The sequence below is a fragment of the Eubalaena glacialis genome, chromosome 17 (genome assembly GCF_028564815.1).
Source record: "Eubalaena glacialis isolate mEubGla1 chromosome 17, mEubGla1.1.hap2.+ XY, whole genome shotgun sequence".
In the NCBI taxonomy this organism is placed as follows: Eukaryota; Metazoa; Chordata; class Mammalia; order Artiodactyla; family Balaenidae; genus Eubalaena; species Eubalaena glacialis.
Genome location: NC_083732.1, coordinates 9970170 through 9993150, shown reverse-complemented (window position 1 = coordinate 9993150; position 22981 = coordinate 9970170). Strand labels below are relative to the sequence as shown.

At 41.4% G+C, this 22981-nt stretch overlaps 1 protein-coding gene across 2 annotated transcripts in view; it reads left to right on the top strand.

Moving 5' to 3' along the window:
• The first annotated feature begins 7948 nt into the window (after positions 1–7948).
• The window catches only part of TTPA (alpha tocopherol transfer protein), a 17942-nt gene continuing 2909 nt past the window's right edge, over positions 7949–22981 (top strand). Inside the window, exons 1-3 of one of the 2 annotated variants that reach the window (XM_061171455.1) lie at positions 7949–8152; positions 15127–15280; positions 20593–20786. In XM_061171455.1, the coding sequence (XP_061027438.1) occupies positions 7949–8152; positions 15127–15280; positions 20593–20786 (552 nt within the window). The remainder of the gene's footprint in view (positions 8153–15126; positions 15281–20592; positions 20787–22981) is intronic. The other variant, XM_061171456.1, reaches the window with a different exon arrangement.

The following is a 22981-nucleotide window of genomic DNA, read 5'->3' as shown; positions in this document are numbered from 1 at the left end:
TGTCTTCAGTGGCACCATCACCCACCGGGCAAAGCCTCCTCTTCATTCTCAGCATCAGCCCTCAGACCCCACTCCACGGCCCTGACACCTGCGAAGGGCCCCTTCCCTGTGATCCAGCACTGCACGTGCCACCACCTCGGCTCCTCAGTGGATCCAGCACCAGGCAGAGGACTCCTCCTCTGAGAACCAGCCGAGGTGGCACGTCCCCATAGTTCTGGTCTGTGGTGACACCACCTAGTGCCTTTATTCCTCCAGTTTTAGGGGTGGTAGGTGCTTCCTGCAGTTACTAATTTCTGGATTTTTTTTCTATGTAAATTTTTTTCTAGTTTTATTGAGATATGATTGACATAGAGCACTGTATAAGTTTAAGGCGTACAGCATAATGACTTGACTTACATATGTTATGTAACAATTACCACAGTAGGTTTAAACATCTCATATAGACACAAATGAAAAAAGGAAATATTTTTTTCCCTTGTGATGAGAACTCTTAGGATCTATTCTCTTAGCAACTTTCAAATATACCACACAGCAGTGTTAACCATAGTCATCATACTGTACGTTATGTTACTTCATTCTTTTTTTTACTCTCTCAGTTTTTCCAACAGTCGTGCAAGGAATAATCTGCATTAAGTTACCTATATTTGAAATGCCTAATGTCCGTTTTCCTGACTGGTCCCTGACATCACTCATCACACCTGCTTAAATTCCACTGGCCAGAATTCAGTCATGTTTCACCCAACTCAAGAGGAGGTGTCCTGGGAGATGTGGTCTAACTGCTCCCATGTCCAAAGAGAACACGGATCAGGGTGGTCCTGGTACCAGTGGTCTTTCCCACATTGCCTAGTGAGGCACAGAGTAAGTTAACTATGATGCAAAACTAGACAGGACATTTTTAAAAAACCAAAAGAGATATAATTGTCTGAAGAAAATCTAGGTATATATAACAAAAGACCTGAAATGAGCTTATTTTTGAATTAGACATTGAGTGTAGCTCTAAATTTCCTCAAAATGAAGGCCTATAAAGGGAGTTCCCTGGTGGCCTAGTGGTTAGGATTCTGGGCTTTCACTGCCGTGACCCGGGTTCAATCCCTCGTCGGGGAACTGAGATCCCACAAGCCACGCAGCGTGGCCAAAAATATATATATACTGAAAAAAAATTAAGGCCTATAAAGAAAGGTATGGGATTGCAGTTTTTAAAGTATATTCGACAGCCTATATAAGGTTTGTCCTGAAATGAAACACAAGCGTCATTCATCACATTGATCATCATATAGTAAATATTAGAATACACAAGAATCATAATTTGAAACTGTGATAATATGTTCATAAATCTTCTGCTCAGTTCTGATCATAAGTATTTTCATTTTAAAAATATCAATTTTGGGGGCAATAAATTTGAATTCTTAGATTATTTTCTAATGTTCAAGGCATGTACTACCTGTGTCCATAGGAAAAATAAAATATTCAAAACTTGAATAAATGATATTATATTTACATATATTTTTTCAGAATAATATTGGTCAATAGCAGGATTTGGAATTTTCAAACTGTTACTATTTCTATTAGCTTAAAAGTTTTTTTCAAATTCCGTGTCTGGGTAATGTGATCTATCTACAACAAAAAGCAATTTAATATACTGTTAATTTAGAGTCAGTTTCTAAAAGGAGAATGACAGATCCCCAACATTTGTGGCCCTAGAGTCTAGAAGATTTTCTGGCACATAGTAGGTGCTCAACTGTTTACTGAATGAGAGACAGTCGAATCCAAAAATGTTAAATCTGTGATTGCCAGTTGTCTCCAACTCTGCCCTGTTTTTAGATAAAAATTAGGTCATATCATATTAATACCTGAATCTTCCCTTCCCGCAAAAAGTCCTTCCTCCAAGCAGGTATTTCAGAGAGGCCCAGGCAGGTATTACACACACTCACAGATCAGGGGCAGCTGCCCTCACTGTGTCTCTATTGGCTCAACCAGACAATCGCTGCTTCAAGCACTCTGCCTGAGCGTCTGGTACCCAACCCCCAGGTGTGCTCTGGGCACATTCTCCTTGCCACGGTCCCAGCCTCTCATGGATAGCACAGCACAGCCAGCCCGCCTGGGGCCGGAGCCAGGAGGATGCCTCCTCTCCCATTTGTTACGTCCAGTTAGAGGGACCCCACAGCAGAGCCTTGGGGCTTTAACTTTTAAATATTTAGTGAGAAATCTTGGAGTTCACCACCCTCAAAATGAACATTCTTTTAGATCTTTGTACTCTTAAGCAATTATTTCCTCAGAATAAGTCTCTGGGTTGAACTGCATGTCCTCTTTTTTTTTTTCTTTTTTTCCCCAAGGCATTTTTCAAGGCATTTTTTTTTCAGGAATGTGGATTGCCAAACGATCTGGAGAGGTTGTGCCAGTTTACCATCCCACCAGAAACTTAGGTTGATTTCCTAATGCCTTTATCAGCAATCATTTACATCTTCCTTTTTAATCAATTCCAACTAGATACATTCAAAATAGTACTTCATTGTTTTATTTTTTTTGATTACAGTTTACGCAAGCTTCTTAGAGATGCATGAATATCAAGTTTTACAGAAATGCATTTTGGAAACATTTGAATTATGAAAATTCCAATTTCACGTAGTACAAACTGAAGCAAATAGTATTTGAAGCACTATTTGAACTTGGTTAATTTGCATAACTGATTTCCAGAACTAAGTCACAGGGCAAGGCTAAGTAAACACTCTCTGGAGTTGGTTTTTGGTTATTTACAATGCTGGGTAGTGTACTAAAGGCCACCATTAAGTAAACTGACTGTGGGTGCCTGATTGCCTCGTTCCTTCTAAAAACTTCATATACAGACATTTATTCCTGTTTCCAGAATGAGGCCACCTATATAAATAATTTTCATGTAACAGGAATATTATGTATTAACATTTATCTATGAAACAAGACAAATTAGCTTTTTTTTTTTTCCTGTTCTTAATCTGATGTTAAATAATAACTGTAGGACAGGAAATGGCTTCCTTCATATAAAACTCCTTTCTCGGGACTTCCCTGGTGGCACAGTGGTTAAGAATCCGCCTGCCAACGCAGGGGACACGGGTTCGAGCCCTGGTCCGGGAAGATCCCACATGCCACAGAGCAACTGAGCCCGTGCGCCACAACTACTGAGCCTGCGCTCTAGAGCCTGCGAGCCACAACTATTGAGCCTGAGTGCCACAACTACTGAAGCCTGCGTGCCTAGAGCCCATGCTCCACAACAAGAGAAGCCACTGCAATGAGAAGCCTGCACACTGCAACGAAGAGTAGCCCCTGCTCTCTGCAACTAGAGAAAGCCCGCGTGCAGCAACAAAGACCCAACGCAGCCAAAAATAAAATAAATATAAATTTATAAAAAATAATAAACAAATAAATAAATAAAACTCCTTTCTCAATTGTCATTCTGCTGTTGTCATCCTTCTGGCTGGGGCTGGGAGACCACTAGAAGAAGCAGCTTCTCATCGTGTTAATTAAACATACCACGGGCTATGTAGATGTAACTACTTATGTTCATTTTACTTTTCTACCTTATAGAAGCACTTTCACAACAAAGATTTTTACATTTCCCAATGGATATTATGTTAGCCATATAGATGCTGTCACTGAAAATATTACAGGAGAGAAAGCAAATTTTAGGTAGATGAAGTTTATACCTGAGATAGTATGTAACCCAATTCTTTCATTTTTTAGATAAGGAAAATAGCTTGAACAATTCTCTGTCACTTAAGTTTTGAAATAAGCTGTTTTAGCTTAGTGATTCCAAAGTAACGTTTCATGTGACCTTGTACAGTGCCTACACACAGAAGGCACTTTATAATTATTTGTAAAATGAATTACTGCTGCTGGAGGATGTTTAAATGATTTCTCTCAAAAAGACTGCCAATGAACACTCTATTACATAAATCACAGCAAGATCCTTTTTGACCCACCTCCTAGAGAAATGGAAATAAAAACAAAAATAAACAAATGGGACCTAATGAAACTTAAAAGCTTTTGCAAAGCAAAGGAAACCATAAACAAGACGAAAAGACAACCCTCAGAATGGGAGAAAATATTTGCAAACAAAGCAACTGACAAAGGATTAATCTTCAAAATATACAAGCAGCTCAGGCAGCTCAATATCAGAAAAACAAACATCCCAATTCAAAAATGGGCAGAAGACCTAAATAGGCATTTCTCCAAAGAAGATATACAGATTGCCAACAAACACATGAAAAGATGCTCAACATCACTAATTATTAGAGAACTGCAAATCAAAACTACAATGAGGTATCACCTCACACTAGTCAGAATGGCCATTATCAAAAAATCTAGAAACAATAAATGCTGGAAAGGGTGTGGTGAAAAGGGAACCCTCTTGCACTATTGGTGGGAATGTAAGTTGATACAACCACTTTGGAGAACAGTATGGAGGTTCCTTAAAAAACGAAAAATAGAACTACCATATGACCCAGCAGTCCCACTACGGGGCATATACCCTGAGAAAACCATAATTCAAAAAGACACATGCACCCCAATGTTCATTGCAGCACTATTTACAATAGCCAGGACATGGAAGCAACCTAAATGTCCATTGACAGATGAATGGATAAAGAAGATGTGGCACATATATACAATGGAATATTACTCATCCATAAAAAAAATGAAATTGAGTTATTTGTATACAGAGTGAAGTAAGTCAGAAAGAGAAAAACAAATACCGTATGCTAACACATATATATGGAATCTAAAAAAAAAAATGGTACTGATGAACCTAGTGTCAGGGCAGGAATAAAGATGTAGACATAGAGAATGGACTTGAGGACACGGAGGGGGGTGGGGGAAGCTGGGGTGAAGTGAGAGTAGCATTGACATATATACACTACCAAATGTAAAATAGATAGCTAGTGGGAAGAAGCAACATAGCACAGGGAGATCCACTTGGTGCTTTGTGACCACCTCGAGGGATGGGATAGGGAGGGTGGGAGGGAGACGAAAGAAGGAGGGGATATGGGGATACACATATGCGTATGGCTGATTCACTATGTTGTACAACAGAAACTAACACAGTACTGTGAAGCAATTATACTCCAGTAAAGATCTATAAAAAGAAAGTAATCAAGATTTTCTGTAGTAGTCTACTCTACCACTTCTCCATCTATTTTTCTTTCTCTTTTCCTTTTTCTTCAATGGTACCAACTGTAGGCACTGGAACTGCTTCACATTTTGGTCACAGATATGCCCCGCTACCACTGTACCTCTTGGCTATTAGGAGCCGTCTCTCGCGGCCATCTGGGCTCCATGTTGGTTCCATTTTCACTGAGTTTAATGGTTATCAATCAAAATCAATCAATAAACATTCTTTTGTGCTTATCTTATAAGAGTTTTACCAGTGCAGACCTAGCCAAATTGGACTCCACACCCCATATAGCTCACTTCCAAAAAAGGATGCTATAGCCATGATACTATAGCTATGTCCGTGACCTCTCAATGAACTTTTTTTTTTTTTTTTTTTTTTTTTTGTCACTCTGAATGGCTTGCAGGATCTTAGTTCCCCGACCAGGGATTGAACCCACGCCCCCTTCATTGGGAGCATGGAGTCTTAACCACTGGACTGCCAGGGAAGTCCCTCTCACTAAACTTTCTGCCCTATTTCAAAATAGCAGATGCTAATTACTAAGAACAAGTAGAAAAATGTGTCTAAAAAAATTGAAAGAGAAGAAAATATGCTATATATACTCTTTCTTCTACTAGAGAAGACTGGCTTCCCTTGTAGTTTTCATTAGCCAGAGCTCCAAGTAAGGCTTTGCACAGTCTACATCTTTTGACTAATACTTTCTTCCTGATCTCCCCCTCTCGCCCTGACCTGGCATACTTTCCCAATGCATCCACTAAGCCCAAGCAAATGTCCCCTCTTTATGAAGCCTTCCCAGATCCCCTAGGCAGAGTCAGGAAGGCTTCCTCTGTGTTCTCTACAGCACTTTCTCTCTACCTCTTTCATGACAGTTTTCATGTTGAATTGTAAGCCTTTACTCCAATAGCTTTCCATCTCACTCCAAGTAAAAATCAAAGCTTGGAATTTCTAGCCCTCATTTAAGTAAGTACCATAGCTTATTTACTGGATTCTGATGATTTATTCCACTGGTTTCCCAAGCCTGCTCCACGCCCCCCCCCACCCCGCCCCCCATCCCTGGTCCAGGCTATCCCTGGTCCAGCCTCCTCACCTCTTGCAGGTGTTGATTCAAACATCACTGTAGGTGCTATCCTTCTTCACAGCTTTATGTTTTCCCAGAGCACTTATCACCACCTCTCATATTCTGTTTTATTGCTTATTTATCTCATTCCTTGTCTATCTCCCTCCACGAGAATCAAAGCCCCCAAGACGAGGGTTTTGTCTGTTTTGTTTGCTGGTGGACCCTCAGTACCTGGAACAAGTTCTGGACACAGAAGCTGCTCAATAACTATTCTTTTCATGAATGAAATGGCAGTCTCTCCACCTCCCACTGGACATCTTAAAGGCAAAGATTTGGTTTTAGTTGTGCGATTCTAGTATTTACCTGTCGCATACTATATATTCAATAATAATTCGTCTCATGGGTTCCCCCTTGGGGAAACAGGTCAACTCTGGGATAGGGCAGAGATCAAGAAAAGACCAATTTAACGACCTTTCTGCCTTCCACATCACTTTCGTGCTCCGTCTTCATTACCCAGGATCACTTAGATGAGGTCACATAAGGACTCTGGACTCTCTGTTGAGGGACTAGACATGGTGGTGAAGCATAACAGAGGAAGTATAGAGCGTTTAGAAAGATTTTTTTTGGCACTTACTAATCATTTATTGGTATATGTCACTAACAGAGTAAAGTGCCGAGAACTGAGAAAACTTTGCCTGGATTGGGAGGAAGGGGAAGAACAGTCAGTCAGTGAAGGTGCCATTTTGGGATGTGTATTTTGGAAACCACTGTTGTAACACAGTTTGAGGTGAGGAGTCAGTGTGAAGCCTTAATGGAAGGGGTAGGGAGAAGGGCTCCGCGGCGAGTCTGCCACCGAGACGTGAAGTGGTGGTTCTAAGGCTCCTTCCATCTCCAGGACAAGGAGGGAAGGAAGGAAGGGAGGGAGGGAGGAAGGAAAGGAAGGGAGGGAGGGAGGGAGGGAGGGAAGGAAGGAAGGAAGGAAGGGAGGGAGGGAGGGAGGGAGGGAGGGAGGGAGGGAGGGAGGGAGGGAGGAAAGGAAGGGAGGGAGGGAGGGAGGGAGGGAGGGAGGGAGGAAGGAAAGGAAGGGAGGGAAGGAAGGAAGGAAGGGAGGGAGGAAAGGAAGGGAGGGAGGAAAGGAAGGGAGGGAGGGAGGGAGGGAGGGAGGGAGGGAGGGGAAAAAGCAAAGTACGCTAGCAGACTATTCTTTTTTTTTTTTTTTTTCTTTTTTTTTTTTTGGCTTTTTTTTTTTTTTTTAATTCATTTATTTTGGCTGCATCAGGTCTTTGTTGTGGTGCGCGGGCTCTACATCGCATGCAGGCTTCTCTCTAGTTGTGGCGCAAAGGCTTAGTTGCCCTGCGGCATGTGGGATCTTAGTTCCCCAACCAGGGATCGAACCCACATCCCGTGCATTGGAAGGCGGATTCTTAACCACTGGACACCAGGGAAGTCCCCAGACTATTCTTAAAACATTCCAACCAATCACAATCAGCTGAGGCAAACAAACTTTGTCATTTTCCCCTTGACGTCGAACACCAGTGCCTTCCTTACTGGGAAGGCTGGGGCTCCGACCTGGAGCTTGCAGAGCGCTGAGCACGTCGGGGCTGCCACGTGGTTCCGCGTAGGGAGCGGCCGGGCTCACCCCTGCAGGCGGGGCGGGCGGGGGGCGTGCGCGGGCGGCCCGCGGAGGAGGGGCGGAGGCGGGCCCGAGCTCTCCCCGGGGCCCGGGCCGCGGCGGGAGCGGGGCGGCGGGCATGGCGGAGGCGCGGCCGGGGCCGGCGGCTGGGGCGCAGCTCAACGGGCTGCCCGACCACTCGCCGCTGCTGCAGCCCAGCCTGGCCGAGCTGCGGCGCCGGGCCGGGGAGGCGGGCGCTCGGCCGGCGCGGCGGCCGCTCAGCGACGCCTTCCTGCTGCGGTTCCTGCGCGCCCGGGACTTCGATCTGGACCTGGCCTGGCAGGTAAGGGGTTCTCCCCGCCGGGCCGCACCCGGGGGCTGGGCCCGGACCCTCGCCGACGCCCGGCTCGCCGGCCGGACCTCGGAGGGGACGCGCCCCGAGCGCACCGCGCGGCGGGAGCGGGAGCTCTGAGGATTCCCGCGCTGGTCCTTCCCGTTTCTCTGGGTCGTGGGGACGGGGAAACCTCGAGAAAAGCTGGAGCCTTCTAGGGAGAGGGCCCAGTTGACCCCAAGCGCTGGAACTCTGCCCTGCACGAGTCTCCCGAACCTATGAAGTTTGGGGGAAATGCCTCACTCTCCGCGGCAGAGCGGGTGAGATCAAAGAAAAGGACAGCTGAAAAGTGGGAAGCCTGGAGTTATTCCATCTTAGCAGGTAACTCGACGTTTGGTGGGGGAAATGAAATTGCCGGTAAAACTGAAGATCTAAAGCCAAATCCTAGCAAACGAGTATTATTAATAGTAACACTGAGGTGTCAAGACGGGAAAGCAGTGCAGAGTGTTTTGAGTGGGAGGAAGGGGATGAGGCGCTTCTTTTGTGGCTCCAGGTGTGTCATCACAGCTGGTTGCGAGCAGCGTGGTGGGAAGATAGGAATCAGAAAGAGGGGTACGACCTTGAGTTCTGGCACTTTGAACTCAGCATCCTCACCTGTTAAATAACGGTGAAAGGGCCTCCCGCGATGACTGGTTTCCAGGACTGAACATTAACCAGTTTAACGGAACAGGATGTACCCAGCCCAGAGCCTGGCACGTAGGAAGCGCTCAGCAGTTGAACTTGATCTAGCCCTTTCTCCAGGTGGCTCGCTCAGTGTCACACGGCCAGCTGGGAGGCAGAGGAAATATTATAGTGCAGAGCCCCAGCTGTCTCAGTGTGAGGATTTTTGTTGTTGGTAGCTAATTTTTAATTGAAAAAGTAAGAAGTACAGACGGTAAAAAAAAAAAAAAAAATCCGTAAATAGTAAAGAATGCAAAGTAAGTTCCTAAAAGTAACTTTCTAAGGGAAAAAATTCCTCACCCCAGACCTTAGCTTGCCAGCCTCCTACCCAGTGGCAGTTACTGTTACCTGCCTCTTACCTTTCCAGGTGTGATCTACAGTCACACAGGCATGTGTATGTGTTTTACATTTTGCCTTTTTAACATAATTTATCATAAAGGTGAATCTGTTTCAGCATGTGTGTTATTCTTTTGGGGGCTGTGTACTATTGCATTGTGTCAATTTATTATATTAAAATGTATTAACCAGTCTCCTGTGTTGGACATAGGAGTGGTCATCAGACATTGGCAATGCTGCCGTGCATGCTGTTCATTCCTTCATTCAATGATTATTTTTTGAATTTCTACAATTTGCTTGGCAGTTCACAAAACACAGAAACCAAGACAAATAGGGTTTCTTCCACACCAACTGGGTATTCTAGTATGTCTTTATCATTGTGTCAATACAAAAATAGGAAAATCCTTATAGGATAAGTTGAACTTGCACAATTGCTGGATGAAGGGCAATGTGCATTTTCAGTGTTGATGAATAGACCAACTGTCCTCCAAAGTGTTTGCACTTATTTTATCACTTCTATATTATCAATACATAATGGTGTCTTTCCCCATATTATCACCCATGCTGTGTCACCAAACTTTATGATCTGTGTGTCAACCTGCTAGGAACTGGTTCTCATTATTATTATAATATGCATTTATTTAATTACAAGTGAGGTTAATCATCTTTCATAAATTTAACATTTTAAAATTCCTTTCTAATTAACTGCTTGTTTTGCTATTTTCTTCCACGTTGTTTACATAAAATATAAAACATTTTATTCATATCTTCATGTATTAAAGAAAATAGGCTGTTGTACTAGTTTGCGGTTCGTCTTTTGACATCGTTAATGCTATTTTCTTTCTGTGAAGAATTTTAAAGTTTTTATGTAATCAAATGTATTGATTTGATTGTTCTGTGATTGCTTCTAGTTTCATAAGCTCTTCCATTCTGCAAAATTTTCTCTACTAATTTATGACTTCTCTTTTTTATGTTGGAGTTGTCGATCTACTGGACTTCATTTTGACATTAGTAATGAAATAGGAGCCTACCTATTTCTTTTCTTTTATCAGATGGCTACTAAGGTGCCCTCATACTTACTCAGCAGCTACTAGATATGAACACACAATCTCAGGTCCAGTGAAAAGTGTAGCTCTAATGGGGCATTAAACATTTATAGGTAACTAACAAAAGTGTATGATTTACAGATTTCATTTTGGTTACTTTTAAAAAAAATTTTTTTTTAATTTATTTTATTTTTGGCTGCGTTGGGTCTTCGTTGCTGCGTGCGGGCTTTTTTCTGGTTGCGGTGCGCGGGCTTCTCATTGTGGTGGCTTCTCTTGTTGTGGAGCACGGGCTCTAGGCGCACGGGCTTCAGTAGTTGTGGCACACAGGCTCAGTAGTTGTGGCGCACGGGCTCAGTAGTTGTGGCTCACGGGCTCTAGAGCACAGGCTCAGTAGTTGTGGCGCATGGGCTTGGTTGCTTCGCGGCATGTGGGATCTTCCCAGACCAGGGCTCGAACCCATGTCCCCTGCATTGGCAAGCGGATTCTTAACCACTGTGCCACCAGGGTAGTCCCCATTTTGGTTACTTTTTTAAAGTAATGTCTACTATGTATGAAATAGATAACTAATGAGAACCTACTGTATAGCACAGGGAACTCTACTGTTATCTGTGGTGACCTAAATGGGAAGGAAATCTAAAAAAGAATGGATATATGTATATGTATAATTGATTCACTTTGCTGTACAGTAGAAACTAACACAACATTGTAAAGCAACTCTACTCCAATTTAAAAAAGTAATGTCTAAATAGAAGATGAAATAAAATTTACCTCCAGCCTCTGTGTTGTATATTTTTTTCCTGTATTATTTATTTTCCTGAATTGTTTTCATTGCATCATGTCCTGGAGGAGCTGGCTAGCAGGACTGTGTCCAAATCTACTGGATAGGAATCAAGTTTCTGTGAACTCTTTGCCCTATTTTTCTGCCAACTTGAAAGGAAAAAGGGAGAGTTAGAGTATGAAACTGTTTTTTCACTTTCCTCCACAGAGGCAGTTAATTCAATTTACACTCCTTTATTTAAAATATGAAAGCCCTATAGTTTTAGTGTATGAAGAAACCTTGATAAGTCCCTCAGTTTTAATGAAGTTTCTCATTATTCTAGTTTTTGTATTTGAAGTTATAACAAATTAGTGATTTTTGTGAATTCTAATAGCTTTGGGAGTGCCAGCTACTTTGGTAAGTAGTGTTTACATGGATTATCTCATTATTTTCTCATTTTAGAAGAAACTGAGATGTAACGAGTAAGTAACTGTCCTAAATCGCAGTTATTAAGGGGTAGAGCAAGAATTTGAACTTGAGCTGAACTCAGGGGAGCCTGCACTCTCAAGTGAACTATACTTACCCCATCGGTTTAAAACAACCGTTAACCTCTGTCTGTTCTATATATTCTTGTGAATATATAGAATCTTATCTTTCACAAGTGAATATTCCTCCTTATATTTTTGCTCTATGTGATACGTTTTTTATTCTTTAATTATTTTTATAGTTTTCCCAAATACTTTAATGTTTTCAAAATTCCACTGACGCTCCCTGCTAATTTCCCACTAAATGCAGCTTCTTCTGTAAAATTCACGGTATCGAGTGTCAGTTTCAGACTCCACTCTGCTCCCGGTAGTTACTACCCTGAAACCAATGTGTAATTTCTTCCAGTTTAGTTTTCTTACCAATAAAATGGGGTAACAATAGTTACCTCTTAGAATGGTCGGGAGCAGGAGTTGAAATGATGCCATGAAACCCTAGAAAAGTGGCACAAATATGGTTGTAATTTTGTTGGAAAGTACACGAAAAATCTAAGGAGGAACCTACTCTGTTACAAAGCAGAGTTAAAATAAGCTGTAACTTTTTATATTTATTTATTTTAGTGGTGGTACAAAACAGGTACCTTTCGGTAATGAATATTCACCCGCAGGCAATTTTTTTTCTGCTGTGGACTTTATGTGGTTTGTTGGAGAATTGCTCAGTAGCAGTTTACATCATTTACATAATTTATTTATGTCAACCAGACTTTTGAATTTATTTATCAGTGGAAAAGTAATAATCAAAGATCCAGGTGTAGAGCCTTCCGTTTGCAAAAGTCAAGTGCCAAAAGTATGAGGGCAATTTGTGCATCTTTATGAAAGTCATTTTTTTCAAGCATGTGGATCCAGCTGGTTTAATCATGTATTAATTTATTCTTTCATTCAACACATGTACCTATCTCCTAAGTGCCCAGCACTCTGCAGAGATCAATAAGCTGAGGAACCTGCCTCTATTCCCTAAAAGATCCCTTTTTTTAAAAAAAATAAATTTATTTATTTTTGGCTGCATTGTGTCCTCGTTGCTGCGCAGGCTTTCTTTTAGTTGCGGCGAGCGGGGGCTACTCTTCGTTGCGGTGCGCGGGCTTCTCATTGCGGGGGCTTCTCATTGCGGTGTCTTCTCTTGTGGTGGAGCACGGGCTATAGGCATGCGGGCTTCGGTAGTTGCAGCACGCGGGCTCAGTAGTTGTGGCTCATGGGTGCTAGAGCGCAGGCTCAGTAGTTGTGGCGCACGGGCTTAGTTGCTCCGTGACATGTGGGATCTTCCCAGACCAGGGCTTGAACCCGTGTCCCCTGCATTGGTAGGTGGATTCTTAACCACTGTGCCACCAGGGAAGCCCCAAAATGATCCCTGTTAATGAAGCTATAACTTTTATTATTCCATGGGAAAACAAAATTGTTATTTCTGTATTGGAGCTCCTATGCTGCTTCTGGTGTTTTTCTTGAATTAGAATTAAAAGGACTAGTTTTCCATCTGAGGGAACTATGAAAAAAGTAATGAACACTAAAAATGCTAGTAACACTTATTCTGATGCCCCCTAAGACAGGAGAAGGAAGAGAAATTCATCTTATAGAATAGAATGAATGTATCAGGATCTACAATGTGTCTTTTGTTTTTACTGCTTTTGGAATCTGCTATTTAGGTCACCAATAATTTCTTTGTTGGCAAATTTACTGACTTTTTTTCTTTCTAACCTCTCTGTTGCATTTAACTCTTAGTAACATTCTCTTTTTTTTTAACAGTTAGGGAAAGTTTCTTAAATGCAGAAATGACAGGGAGAAAGAAAGAGAAAGAGAGGGAAACAGTATCAGAGAGAAAGAAGTGAGGAGCAGAGCATCACAGATGCCTTTCCCTCCCTTCTGTACATTGTGGCGCCAGTTCTCCTGTGGTCCAACCAGATTCTCTCTTCCTCCAGCCATTCCCAGCCGTTGACGTCCCCCAAGGCTTGGAATTTCACCCTTTACTTGGTTTTTTAAACTTGTTTTTGCAGTTTCTCCTCCAGATCATTACTACTTCGTGATTACAGTTCTCATGGTCATTCCAGTGACCCTCAAATGCAAAATTCGTCCTTTCCTTTCATCTGAACTTTGATTCCACGTTGCTAATAGATCTCTTTAAACTCAAAACAAATATACTGTCATTTTAGAAAAACTGAGAATGCTGAAAATCATGGAAAGGTAAATTGAAATATAATAAATTTTAACTGTGTAATTTGATGTCAGTATTCTCCACAATACACTGGCAATGTTTGTATTATTTGTAAATGCAGAGTAACCATTATTCGTGGTTTTTTTGGAAAAAAAAGAAAATGTGGTTCTTTCAAACCATATTTTGCTAAGACCTAATATCCAGGCAGACTGTTCCACAGGCTCTCCGAGTGCATACCACCGTTAACAAAGTCGATTTTTGTTGTTTTCTGTTAGTATGGTATAGAAATGTTCCTTTCTATCTTTTTTCTAGGAGAGAAAATAAAAACCAAAAACTTTTAGTTATCTTTAATGTAAACCTGCACTAAAAACTTGGATGAGCAGTTAATCTAAATAACTTTCCCTATTAAGAAAACAGCAAGGCTGACTACCACTCGTTATGGCCATGTATGCTTTACCCAGAACCCTGCAAGACACATGTTGAGAAAACATGACTCAGAGGAGTTAAATACATACCAAGACCGAATGGATAGTAGGTGGTGGAGTCAAGGTTTTCCTGAAGCAGCAGCAGCCTGGGAATCAAGCTCTTCACTACATAGCATGGCCTGTATGATCCAGTTGTCACCAACCGGTGAGGTCCAAAGAGAGCAGGGATTTTATTCTGCCCACTGCTATACCTCAAGTGCCTCACTAAGTGTGTGGAACATGGCAGATGCTCAAAAACATTTGTAGAGTTAATTCATCTGATTGATTTCTTTTCTTCCTTATTCACAAAGACTAAAGGTGGATGTTTCAACCTTCTATTGCTAAGTAACAAACCAGCCCCGAATTTAGCAGCTTAAACCACGGCTGTTTATTGTAATGCGCCACTTTGGGCAGGGCTCGCGGGGGATGGTTCGTCTCTGCTCCACGTTGCCTGAGATGGGACCATGGCTGAGGTCAGGCTATCTGAGATGGCCTCTCGTTGTCCAGGGCCTCTCTCTGCAGAGATTCATTATTTAATAATCCTACGTGGTGTCTGGATCCCAAAAAGCAAAAAGAGAAGGTCTCAGGCTTCTTAACCAAGCACGGTGTTACTTCCGTCAAAGCGAGACACGAGGCCAGCTCAGCTTCAAGAGGAAGGAATCAAATGGACTCCACCTCCTGGTGGAAGGAATGACGTGCACACCAGGAGGGGAGGCATTGTTGACAGCTATCTTTGGGAGACTCTTTACCACAGGAGACAAATAAAAATTCCTCAACTTTGAATTTGTGACTAACTCCTATCACCTGAGATCCTGCATGAAGTGTGCTTTTAGTTTTTACAGCTAGAAAGATACCCCAGGTTAGAATCCTGACATAATAGATGGCAAGGGCCCTACATAATGCCAAGACTTTCCTATCGCTCTTACAAAATGCTTACCATGTATGCTATCTGTAGATAATTTTTATTTTATTTTCCAGTTACTAAAAAACTACTATAAGTGGAGAGAAGAGTGTCCAGAAGTAAGTGCAGATCTCCATCCTAGAAGCATTCTTGGCCTTCTGAAGGCCGGCTACATCGGCGTCCTGAGAGCCCGAGACCCCACCGGCAGCAAAGTTCTGATTTACAGAATTGGTAGGTCACACACAGCACTTCCTCTTTTTTATCTTTCTTGACTGCCATATCGGAAACGTCCATGAGTTCATATTTAAGAATTTAGCTTTTTAGGTTTTAACTTGGGTTTCATTTAGTCTTTTAAAAAAATTTTTTTTAATGTTTATTTTTTATATTTTCTTGGCTGCGCTGTGTGGCATGTGGAATCTTAGTTCCCCAACCAGGGATCGAACCCGCGTCCCTTGCGTTGGAAACCCAGAGTCTTAACCACTGGACCGCCAGGGACGTCCCTCATTTAGTCTTTAATGTCCCCCAAATATAATAAAACTGGCCATTGTGAGAAAATTATCCAAAACCAATGAAAATCCTACTTCCATTCTTCCACACAGTTAACTATATAAAACAAGAGGAAAAGAAAACAGAGAAGAGAAATAGGTGGAAAAGGTAAAAAAGATCAAAGTAAAGTGTTTCAAAAATTCAAATGAGAATTCTGAACTATAATAATACAAGCTCCACGAGAGCATAGATTTTGTCTGTTCTGTTCGCTGATGTTTCCCAAGCACCGAAACCAGGGCATGGCACATGGTAGGTATTTATGAGATATTTTTGGCGTGAGTGACAGAGTGAACGGCGGTTGGGTCCTGCCCCAGGCTGAGGAGCGAGGGGCTCATTCTCCAGGTGGAGGAAGGGGAGGAAGGGGCCGGGGGAAGCAGCACCCGGGCAAGTGTTAAAGAACCCCTGTTGCACGTTCCCTCTTTCTTTTCACTGCTTCCTCTTTTCACCCCTAGGTCTTCCTAGTGTTTCCTGGAGGCTGGAAACCTATAACTTCTGCCCCTCCCTTCGACCTGTGTGTGATTAAAAATGGCACGAAACGGAGGGTTCACACTGTCCCCAGCATCCTTTCCTGGCCCGGTTGGAATGACAAAGATAACCAACATTTCATGAGCAGAATCTTATGAATTATCCTCTTACAGAAACTTTCACATCTGTAGATATTCTAGGGAACTTAAAGATATTTATAGATTTGCCTTTCTTGCCCGCTTATAGATACCTGCCTATAACTCAGCACTTGGTTGTCTTGCAAGAAGATCCTGCATTTAGTTCTTGAAAAGGTAGCACAAGACTAAGTAGAAAGATTCTGTTTTTTCTCCAGCTTCTGTGTCAAATACAACTGGGTTAATCGTGAAGTCGTTTCTGTAAACCCGACATTACAAGGGCTCTTCTGTCCTGTCCTTGCCTCACCGGTGTTATAGGAAGTTGCATGAGGTTCCCTGAGTTCCTGAGGGATAGAGTTGCCAGATTTAGCGAAGTATCTGTGTTTTACGTAGCAAGTGAAACTGTTTTATAAAAACTACAGTGTCCAGTTACATTTGAATTTCAGGTAAACGATGAATAATTTTTTTTAGTATGCATGGGGCATACTTAGACTAAAAAAATATATCCAGTTTATCTGAAATTCAGCTTTAATTGGGCTTCTTATATTTTATCTGGCAACCCTACTCAGGGGTCCCAGGAGCACGAGACTGAAACCTACAGATGATTCCTTCTGTGAGTATCCTGGCTCTGCATGCCTGGCTGGAGGTTTTTTGGGGTTTGCTCATAAATGAATTAGGGCATGTTAAGAAGTAAAAATGAGACCTTAATAGTGAAAAAGCAAATGTGCTACTTTGATCAGAAACACCTTAAATAATAGAAGTCAACAGTCTTCTATTGTTTAGCAAGGGCCTCTTTTTCTTTTTTTTTAACATCTTTATTGGAGTATAATTGCTTTACAATGGTGTGTTAGTTTCTGCTTTATAACAAAGTGAATCAGCTATACGGATACATATATCCCCATATCTCCTCCCTCTTGCGTCTCCCTCCCACCCTCCCTATCCCACCCCTCTAGGTGGTCACAAAGCACCGAGCTGATCTCCCTGTAGCGAGGGCCTCTTGCAGTTATTAATTTATAAGTGTACTGTTTAACTCAAAGAGATTTTAAAATCAAGAAAACATATCAGTTTAGTGACGGTCAGACAGGAGAGTATGCAGCAAATCTTCTGAGTGTTATGTAGAATAACATGTTACTCCAGGGCTAAAGGAGAAACTCAGAAGAGTTTTATGAGTAAAATGAAAGAATAGGATAAATTTATATTTATAAATTTTCTAAATTTAATTGAATTAATGGGAAGAACTAAAAAAAAGGAAATCTGTGGCAGAGCTTTCTGGGTAGAGCGTTAGCATCACTCCTTCCCTGGTGCCATCTCTGGGCAGTGTAAGCACTGAGAAAATGCACAGAACCTTTTCCTCCAGTCCAGCAGGACAAGCCAAGGTGAAACTAAGTTTTTGCCATTATTGGCCTATAAGCCAAAGGGTATAATTTTATGCCTTTTGAGACTCACTACTGTACTACAGCAGCAAAAGTAAAATTTAGCAACGAGCATTAAGTTTTGACTGGCTTGGTTCTTAGGAACACAGGTTCTAGGGCATGCTGCCTGGGTCGGAATCCCAGCTCTGCTACGTCTAGCTACATGGAAAGCTGTGCAGCTATAATTCCATCTTCTCATCTGTCAAATGGGCATAGCAGAAACTTTCCTCATAGGGTTGCTGTGAGCATTAAATCTTGCACTACAGTATATATAAAATATATTTAGAAAATTACCTGGTATGTACTAAGCACTCAATAAATGTTAGATAGTTGCTGGAGAAGGAATTAAAAATGTACGGCAGTTTTTTCTTTTGCCTTAAAGGAGCTTAGAGTCTAGACCAGCAATGTCCAATAGAACTTTCTATGATGGTGAAATCGTTCTCAGTAGCTACTAGCCACATGTAGCTGTCGAGCGCTTGAAATGTGGCTATCGCAACTAAGAAGCTGAATTTTTATTTTATTTACTGTTAATTAATTTAAATGTTAATTAATTTAAATGTACATAGCCACATATGGCTAATGGCTACTATTTGGACAGCACAGGTCTAGACAACTATGTTGGTGGGCTCAGAAATTTAGGTCAGTCACTATTTTCTGAACTGCAGACTTTCAGTCATTCTGTTCATATTTTGCACCATTATAGCTTTCAGCCAGTGTCTGAAGTGGTACAGTATACGTGAACTGGTTTATCCATGGATTGATTATTCAAATTCTTACCAGGAATCTGAGGCTTTTAAAAATAAAGGGCAATTCCATTGTACCTTTCTAGGAGTACTTCTAATTATCCCTTCTCTTTCTTCATCTCTAGATTTTTCCTTGCTATTACACACTGTCCATTAACATTTAAATCTGTTAGGATCAGCCATCCAAAAGCTCCTTAATCCCATAAGTCCCTCCAGCCTCCACCCTAGCCGTCTCCCCACACCTCTTATTCTCAGGCACATTTTTAGAGTTAGTGATGTTCACCATCCACATTTTCTCCCAGGTCCTCTCAATGCCCCCTGGTCTGGTTTCACTGCCACCTCTCTGGTGAAATGACCTTAGCAAATCATCGGTGACCTTTTCACCAAATCTAATGGATGTGTTCAGTGCTATTTCACTTGACCTCTTTACACAGCAAACCTCTTCCTCTTTTTTGAGATATCTGCCTCCCTTCTCTGATGCCACATTCTCCTGGTGTTTTCCTCCAACTTAACTGTTTCTTCTTAGTCTCCTTTGCTGGCAGTACGTATTCTACTGTAAATTCCGAAATTCCTTAGGACTCCGGCCTCAGCCTCCTCTTCTTAAGCTACTTATCTCTCTACCATAACAGAGAGAAACATAAGTCCATGGTACTCCCTGCTATAGACCTAAAAGCACAGAAACTCTGAGATTTGTATCTTCACCCCCATTATCTCTTTGTTCCCAAAGCTCCATACGACCAGTTCCCTATCTCAGCTGTATCCAACTGGACATCTCACAGTCACCATTCTAACATGTTCAAAACTGCCTATGATCCTTCCTTCCTAAACACTTTTCTTCCAGTGTTTCCTAACTCAACAAATGGTACCACCATTCTACCCAGTTGTTCAAGCCAGAAACTTTGGTATTTTTAGAATTTTACCATTCCTTAGTCATGAATCTTTTTTTTTTTTTTTTTAACCCTTCATCTTGTTAGGTATCGCATGAACCTTGTAATCTGAAGATTTGCATCTTTTTCCAGCTTTGGAAAAATTTTCTCTGCTGTTACTATTCCTTTCTTCTCTGTTCCCTATTCTCTGTATTATTGCCTTCCAGAACTCTAATTAGTTGGATTTTGAAACTTCTGGATCTAGCTGCACGTCTGTTAACTTTTTATTCATCCATATTGACTCCTGGGTCTTCTGTGTTGAGATTGAGAGACTTCCTCAGCTTGATGTTCCAAACCATTATTCACTCGTTGGCTGTGTCTTTTCCGACATTCGTCCCATCAACTGAGATTTGCTTGAATTGTCATCTTTTTATTTCCAACATCTCAACTGATTCTTTTTCATAATAGCCTGTTCTTATGACAATAGCCTATGGTATCTTTTTTTCCTCACTGAAACAGTTTTGTTTCTTTTAATGTTTCGTGCTTTATTAGCTGTTTCCTTCAGTTTTAGTGCCTTTGTCTATTGAGTTTGGATCCTCTCTTCTTTGTGTGTCTGTGTCTTTAAAACTATTAAAATTCTTAGTGGTTGCATATCTTTTTTAAATATCACCTGCTTGCCTATCCATTACTGTCAGTTTTGCATGACGTGGCCTGCCCCAGGACTGGTGGGGGAGGGGAGAGGACAAGAACTCAGTAGCTCCTCTTCTTAGCACAGGTATTCCTTGTTTTTCCTGGGTGTGGGGAGCCGGCTACCCGAGTGCTTCCCTGACTCGGCTTTCCAAGCCCACACTACTGTTCTAGCCTATATGCACGTGCCTCTCCTACACGCTGCTCGTCACGGAGGGTGTCAGAGAGACCCACTTGCCTGTCTGCTCCTCACACATTTCCCTTAGCAGCAACCTCTGTGGTCACGATGGGGCCCTAGTTACTCTTCATAATCCAGAGCCTTGCTTTTCCCATTTTCAGTACCTTCGAGCGTGGAGCATACCCAGAGGCATTCCCACCTTCAGCCACAGCTCCATCCTGCATATTTTGGCCTGTAGTTTCATCTGGCCATCAAATCCAGGCTGCATTTCTTCTCTTATTTTCTCCGTGCTCTTAAGAATCTGTTCTTTGCTAGGGATTGGAGGGAGGGAGGGAGGGAGAAACAGGCATGTGTTCTTGGACCACCAGTTTGATCTGTTACTCACTTCATGATCTTTGTACGTGTTTTATTTCTATTGATCCTTTAAGTCTAAAAAGAATTCATTTCCTTTTGTAAATCTTTCTGATTCTTTACACAGTGCTGAGATATGATTTTTTATATATTTTTTTTAGCACACTGGGACCCAAAAGTTTTCACAGCTTATGATGTGTTTCGTGTAAGTCTAATCACATCCGAGCTTCTTGTACAGGAGGTAGAAACACAACGGAATGGAATCAAGGCTATCTTTGATTTGGAAGGCTGGCAGTTTTCTCATGCTTTTCAAATTACTCCGTCTGTAGCCAGGAGGATTGCCGCTGTTCTTACAGTAAGTGTATATTTTAACTGTTCGGGATAATACTTTCAAATAATAGATACAAATTTAGTTATATGTTAAAGAGAAGGGATAGTACATTTATTAGAAAATTAAATAAAATTTTAGAAATGATACATAGAATTCAATAATGGTAAGAGGAAGTAAAGTGTTATTAATTCAAAAAGAAAGACTGTTGCAACAAACTGAAAATATGTTCAAAATTTCTAACCACAGAATTCATATATTTAAACAATAATGTGATTTTATCTTTCAGTCACTAAAATTTTCTTCCTAAATTAAAAATTGACTCAAAAAATAATATTTATAGCAATCATACAACAAAATGTCACTTAGGTTTTGGTTGATATAGATTGATACAGTTCTTTCTGGGAAAAAAAAAAAAAGTTTTAAAAATGGCCATCATCTTTGACCCAGTCATCCTACTTTTGGAAACCTAGCCAAGGAATAATCTTAAATATATCAAAGACTTTGTGTATAATAATAATAGCTTACTATGTGCCAGGTACTTTGCTAAGTGTTTCAAGTGCATTACCACTTAATGGCTACACCAAAGCTTATGACATATGACTATTAATTTTTCCATTTTACAAATTATTTTACTATGTCAGAGAGGTGACATAGCAATGCCCAAGCATACACATTTTGTCAGCAGTGAAACAAGGATTCCAATCCAGGACATCCGAACATAAAAGCTGTACTTAGAGCCACCATTGCTTCTATACATAAAGATAGTTACTATAGCATCAATTTTTTTTAAATAAATTTATTTATTTTATTTATTTTTGGCTGTGTTGGGTCTTCATTGCTGCATGTGGGCTTTCTCTAGTTGCAGCGAGTGGGGGCTACTCTTCGTTGCGGTGTGCGGGCTTCTCATTGGGGTGGCTTCTCTCGTGGAGCACGGGCTCAAGGCGCACGGGCTCAGTAGTTGTGGCACACGGGCTTAGTTGCTCCGCGGCATGTGGGATCTTCCCGGACCAGGGATCAAACCCATGTCCCCTGCATTGGCATTAGCAGGTGGATTCTCAGCCATTGCACCACCAGGGAAGCCCCCTATAGCATCAATTTTTATAGACGAAAATTAGAAACAGCTTATTTGTCCAGAAATAGGAAAAGGGTTACTTAAATAATGGTACATCCATTTGATGGATTATAGCATCAGTATTAAAGCTCACAATGTTTACAAAAATTGTATTATATCAGTGAAACAAAACAGGGTGCAAAATATTTAGAGAGCATATTAGCAATTATGTTTAAAATAAAATTATTCACAGAAAGAACCTGAAAGGAAAAGTCACAATTGATAACACATCTCTAAAAGCTATGTGCAGAAAAAAAAAAAGAGTTTTGCATGAAAGAAACTTGACAGGAAAAATCTCTATATTAACAACACATCTTTGGGTAGGGAAACTACTGGTGAGGTTTGAGGTTCTTTGAATCCTTAACATTTTAAACCTTAGAAAAAAGCCGATATTACTTTGATGTGAAAGACTTATACCCGTGTCAAAAGTTTAAAAGTGTGTGTTTATTGTACTATTCTTTCAACTTTTATGAAAGTTTGATTTTTCTTCCTCAAAATAAAAATTTGAGGGGAAAGGTTAAATATCCAAATGACTCATTGATTTTTCAAAAGCACATTTATATGTGATTGGGGAAGATATTTTCTGTGTCCTGCTTATGAAAGATGCAGGTATTTCTTAAAATACTTTGCCTAAACTACAAGGTGAAACCTTTTTAGAGACCTTTTCTTTTTTTTTTTTTTTTTAATTTATTTATTTATTTAGGCTGTGCTGGGTCTTCGTTTCTGTGTGAGGGCTTTCTCTAGTTGCGGCGAGCGGCGGCCACTCTTCATTGCGGTGCGCGGGCCTCTCACTATCGTGGCCTCTCTTGTTGCGGAGCACGGGCTCCAGATGCGCAGGCTCAGCAACTGTGGCGCACGGGGCTAGCTGCTCCGCGGCATATGGGATCTTCCCAGACCAGGGCTCGAACCCGTGTCCCCTGCATTGGCAGGCGGACTCTCAACCACTGCGCCACCAGGGAAGCCCGAGACCTTTTCTTAATCTAGGGACAGTGAACTATAAAGCAGGCTATTGTGTTGATGGAATAATTTTGAAAATAAAATCACACTTTAGGTATGGCTGTAAGTTTAGCAAGTGTTCAAAGAAGGGGCTTGTCGATAGGAATTACAT